We start from the raw sequence: 5,225 nt of genomic DNA on the forward strand, positions 1-5,225 counted from the left end.
AATTTTACCACATTATTTTACAGATAGATCCTCAACCAGGTCTTTCAATCCTCATTCATCCCCGTACAAATGGACTTAGCACATAATTAAAACTTACATATATAGATATATAAAATCATGATGGGCTTTTTGGAACAGCTGATGGGAAATTCCGAGCCAAATCCTCTTTTGCAAACATTCCAGGCTCTCCTTCACAGCACAGGGAGGAACCGGCTCCCAAAGAAGCCGTTTCATGGAGACAGACGTATGAGAAGTGGGCTTCAGAGCCCTCGCGCGCTCTCGGTGGTTGTGCAACTGGCCACTTCAGTCTGTGGAAGGAGGCAAAGGGTACGGAGATGGGGGTGGAGGGGAGGCAAGGTGACACGAAAGAATTTTTCTAACACCCAACTCGGGCTATTTTTGGACCAGTCTTCCTCGGCAGACCCCGTCGATTTTTTTTGTGTGCTTTAATTTTAGGTGTGGGCGCAGGAAATGGCTCTGAGAGGCTGCAGAGCGAAGCCTCCCCTCTCTTGCACTGCCTGGCAGCACCCCAAGGGATGGAGGGAGAGGACTGGGCAGTCAGGCAAAGGTTAGGGGGAGGAACTCAGAGGCAGAGGCCCAGAACGACTCCAGGAAATGTTTGTATTTCTCCACCAGGAGGGATGACAAACAAGCTTTTTTAGTGCATTCTGGGCAGCTCTGCATGCTCTCGGACAGAGTGAGGCTGAGCGGCGAGAGGAAAGCTGGAAATAAAAATTATTCTGCGGCTGAACCCCAACGACTCCTCCGCAGCAATGGATTTCGTGGAATGGCCCTGGCCAGCCACTCCCCAGAAGTGACCTATCGCATGCAACGCCATGCATTTCAGCCTGCGGTCGTGCATATGCTTCGCCTCTCCGTGCGACGGGCAGCTCCGGAGGCAGGTTCCCGGAAAAGGACTTTGCTGCGTCTTTCATTTCCTGCCTGAAGTTTCTGTTCTCTGGGCGAGTCCACCCACCTGGGTGGTACCAGCACCCCGGGCGGATGAAGTTACCAATCCAGCATCTGGGTGAGTGGCAGCCTTGAGACCAGCGCCAGCTCCTTGGTGGGGGACTCGGGGTGGGCGTGGGGGGCCGCCTAGCACCCGGCATTCTCCCTCTGCCCCCAACCATGGACAACAAGTCCTGCTGCCTCCTCGCGGGGGACCCCATCCCTCAGGTGATGCCACCCCTGCTGATCCTGGTCTTCGTGCTGGGCGCCCTGGGCAACGGGATCGCCCTGTTGAGCTTCTGCTTCCACGTGAAGACGTGGAAGCCGAGCACCATCTACCTTTTCAACCTGGCCGTGGCCGACTTCCTCCTCACGGTCTGCCTGCCCTTTCGGACAGACTACTACCGCAGAAACAGACACTGGGCCTTTGAGGACGTCCCCTGCCGGCTGGTGCTCTTCATGCTGGCCACGAACAGGGCCGGAAGCATCAGCTTCCTGACGGTGGTGGCCATGGACAGGTATTTCAAGGTGGTGCACCCGCACCACGTGGTGAACGCCATCTCCAACCGCACCGCCGCTGGCCTCGCCTGCGCCCTCTGGAGCCTGGTCATCCTGGGCACCCTGTACCTTCTGACGGAGAACCACCTGTGCGCGCGAGAGCAGGCCATCTCCTGTGAGAGCTTCATCATGGAGTCGGGCAACGGCTGGCACGACATCATGTTCCAGCTGGAGTTCTTCCTGCCCCTCGGGGTCATCTCGTTCTGCACCTTCAAGATCGTCTGGACCCTGAAGCGGAGGCAGCAGCTGGCCCGGCAGACGCGGATGAAGAGAGCCACACGGTTCGCCATCGTGGTGGCCACGGTGTTCGTCACGTCCTTTCTGCCCAGCGCGTCGGCCAGGCTCTATTTCCTCTGGACGGTGGCCTCGAGCGCCTGCAGTCCGTCTGTGCACCTGGCCCTCCACGTCACCCTCAGCTTCACCTACATGAACAGCATGCTGGACCCCTTGGTGTACTATTTTTCAAGTCCCTCGTTCCCCAAATTCTACACCAAGTTCAAAATCTGCGGTTTGAGACCCAAGCCTCTGGGACGCTCCAAGACACGGAAGCCAGAGGGGGTGCCAACGTCAGCTCAGTTGCGTCAGCGTGGCAAATAGCCTCTGCAGCCAATCCAGCATTCGGTGGGACCTCCACGTGGGATGAGAGACACTAAAATGAACCAACAAAATCGAGGAGGACAGATGGTGACTTAGGGATAACTCATGCTAAGGGGTGGGGCGCTTTGAAAATGCCACCCTTTCTTAGCTGCATCCTCCTTGCTCTGTTGGAAATGAAATTCGTGGTATCACATGTTCGGGGAGGTTCCAGCTGGATGAAGGGAGTCAATTGCACTTTCATGATCTGATTACAATGATAAGGGGTGGCATGGGTGTGGAATGGGGTAAGTGTGTGTTGAGGGGGGAAGGGGGAGTTAGGATTTACTTGCTCCTGTGTCTTTTTTTTCTTCTTTCATTTTTAACATATGTTTTTATTCCAGAAGTTGTGAACTTACAAAACAATCATACACTTGTGTAGAATTTCCATACCACACCCCTTCACCAACACACTACACTATTGTGGAACATTTGTTACAGATTTTAAGATAATATCATCAGACTATTACCACTGACTATGGTCTGTGGCATATCGTTGGCATGTTTTTTCCATATCCCCCTGTTATTAACACAGTACATCTTTGGCACTGATGCAAGAATATTACAGTATTGCTGTTAACTATAGTCCATAGGTTACATTGATTGTATTTTTCCCGTGCTTCTCCACATTTCCATCACCCTGCAGTAGTGATGTACATCCATTCTAGTTCACAGAATGACATTCTTGCATTTATACTATTAACCACACTTCTCATCCCCCTCTGGGTTCACTGTGTTATTCAGTCCTTAGATTATTTCTCGCTTTCTTTTAATTGACATTTAGCTCGCTAGACTACCTTTTGCAGCCACATTCCCATTTATAAACTAGCTGCTTCCCACTATAATGTGTTACCATCAACTCTATTTTCACACTTTTACAGTCAAGTTAATTAAAACTTCTACATACATTAAGCATCAGTAGTCCATTTCAGCCCTCCTCTTACCTCCTAATAACCTATATTCTAGGTTTTAACTCCATGCGTTTATTCTTCGTATTTAGCTCATATTAGTGAGACCATGCAATATTTGTCCTTTTGTGCCTGGTTTACCTCTCTTAGTGTAATGTCTTCAAGATTCACCCATGTTATCATATGTCCCAATTTCATTTCTTCTTACTGCATAGTTTTCCTGTGTGTATATACCATTTTGTTTATGCATTCATTAGTTGATGGACACTTGGATTGTTTTCATATTTTGACAATTGTGAATAATGTCACTATGAACATCAGTATGCAAACTCGTGTGTCATTTTAGCAGCTGAGTAAGTACACACAAGTATTTAAACAGGTCACGTTCTCTGTCTGTGGGAATTAAGGAACTTAATGTCTTATCAGTTTTTCCTATGCTCTGACCTTAATTTGTTACTTGTTGTGGAAAAAAGAAACAGGACTAAGTCAATACTTTTATTTCAGGCTGAGCAAGGTTCTTTAGCTTGAGGTGCAGTGATCTGGTTGATTTTCATCTTCTGGGGGCTCCTCCTCACATTTTAAAAAATTGTTCTGACTTCCTGGTATCCCAAGAAGAATGACAGAAAAACGTTCTTCTCTGACGTTCTTCTAGCTCTACATTTTTCACCAAGTCTTTGCATTTCAAAGAAGGTGCGGTGGCTCTGTTTACCTGCCCTGATTTTTCCAGATTGAGCTGAGCGCTTGAAAAAAACCAGTTGGCCTTTGGGATGTGCTGAGTCCAGCATAACTGCTCTGGATTGCTTGTTTGGGACAGTGAGCTGAAATTATTCATTCACCCATTCTCCAAACAGTTACTAACTCCATATTCTGTGCTGGCATGTGTGACAGAAAAGGTTTTTGGGGGGGACAAAAAAAAGAAGTTAGGACCCCACCCTCATTGAACAATTTCTAAACTTGTTCTCTGCAAACCTGGGTGTTTTCCTCTTATTCTGGGCAGGACTCCATACAAACGCCATAGGGTGGAGAGAGGGAAAATCCTTTATGCACGTGAATTCCCCACATATGTACCTGGGGACTTCAGAACTGACTACATGTTTGTATGAAATGACAGGCTGCCCTACCCTGAATTAAGGGAAAAGATCCCAAGCCAACCTGATGCCACTCTCAAACCACGAAGCAATGAAAATGGTTCTTGTCTGCTTTCTTTCCACTTTCTCAAATGTCTAGGCTATTCTCCACACTTAAAGGCCTTGCCAGTCCTTCGTTTTTGGGCCTCAAAACACCCCATATATGCTATCCCTATTAATCCTTTTCAGAGGCACTGCATAGTCCAGTAATTAAAAGTATGGGCTGTAGAGAGCCAGATAAACCTAAATTTGAATCCCAGCTCTGCCACTTACTACGTGTGTGATCTTGGGGGCAAACTTTATTTAACTCATTTCTAGTTTCAATTTCCTTGTCTGTAAAATGGGGGTGACAATAACACTGACCTCCAGGGGTCACTGGGAGGATTGGGAGAATATTGCTTGCTCTTATGTCCCAAGAGCCTAGAACAGTGCCTGGCACACAGTAGGTACTCCGTCAATATTTGTTAAATGAATAAGTGCATGTAAAGCATTAAGCACATTATGTAGGACTCATTATAGGGGGCTAACTATGTTAACACATTTTACACCTAGGAAACTGAGGCACAGCAGCGATGTCCCTCAGTCTTCAGAGCCCCTAGATAGTTGCTCCATTACCATCACCTAAATCACCTGGCCCCTCAGCCGCCAGCAGAAGGAGGAAGACAATGATTCTTATCAGACAGAGAACCACATATCCTCCCAGTAGAAATCTGTGAAAACCCACACTTCTGCTTTTAAGTCTATTCTTAGAAAAATTCTTTCCTGAGCTGCTCCTTTGTTGTTTCATCTTAATAAAGAAGGGTGAAGAAACAAAATCTGTGTCCTGGCTGTATGACCTTGCCCTCTGGGGAGAAAAGTCTATAATGTCGAGAAGCTCGGGGCAAGCCTGTGGCAGAGGTCCTCACTAAACAACAGCAATAACAAAGAAAAAAATTCAAGTGCAATCCCACAGTCTTGACTCTAAGTTAGCTTCCCTTTTTAAGTTCATAGAATGAGACGAACAATACATCTTATCAAGAAGGGTTCTTCAGAAATTGTAAGGAAGAGAAGG

The 5,225-nt window shown here is 47.5% G+C and overlaps 1 protein-coding gene across 1 annotated transcript; it reads left to right on the plus strand.

Moving 5' to 3' along the window:
- Window positions 1–281: 281 nt before the first annotated feature.
- On the plus strand, window positions 282–4,989 carry HCAR1 (hydroxycarboxylic acid receptor 1). The gene is given in 2 exon segments (XM_004484978.4): window positions 282–2,072; window positions 2,074–4,989. Coding segments are annotated over 2 exon segments (1,020 nt in total). The 5' UTR covers window positions 282–1,128; the 3' UTR covers window positions 2,150–4,989.
- Window positions 4,990–5,225: the final 236 nt, after the last annotated feature.

The sequence above is a fragment of the Dasypus novemcinctus genome, chromosome 19 (assembly GCF_030445035.2).
Source record: "Dasypus novemcinctus isolate mDasNov1 chromosome 19, mDasNov1.1.hap2, whole genome shotgun sequence".
NCBI lineage: Eukaryota > Metazoa > Chordata > Mammalia > Cingulata > Dasypodidae > Dasypus > Dasypus novemcinctus.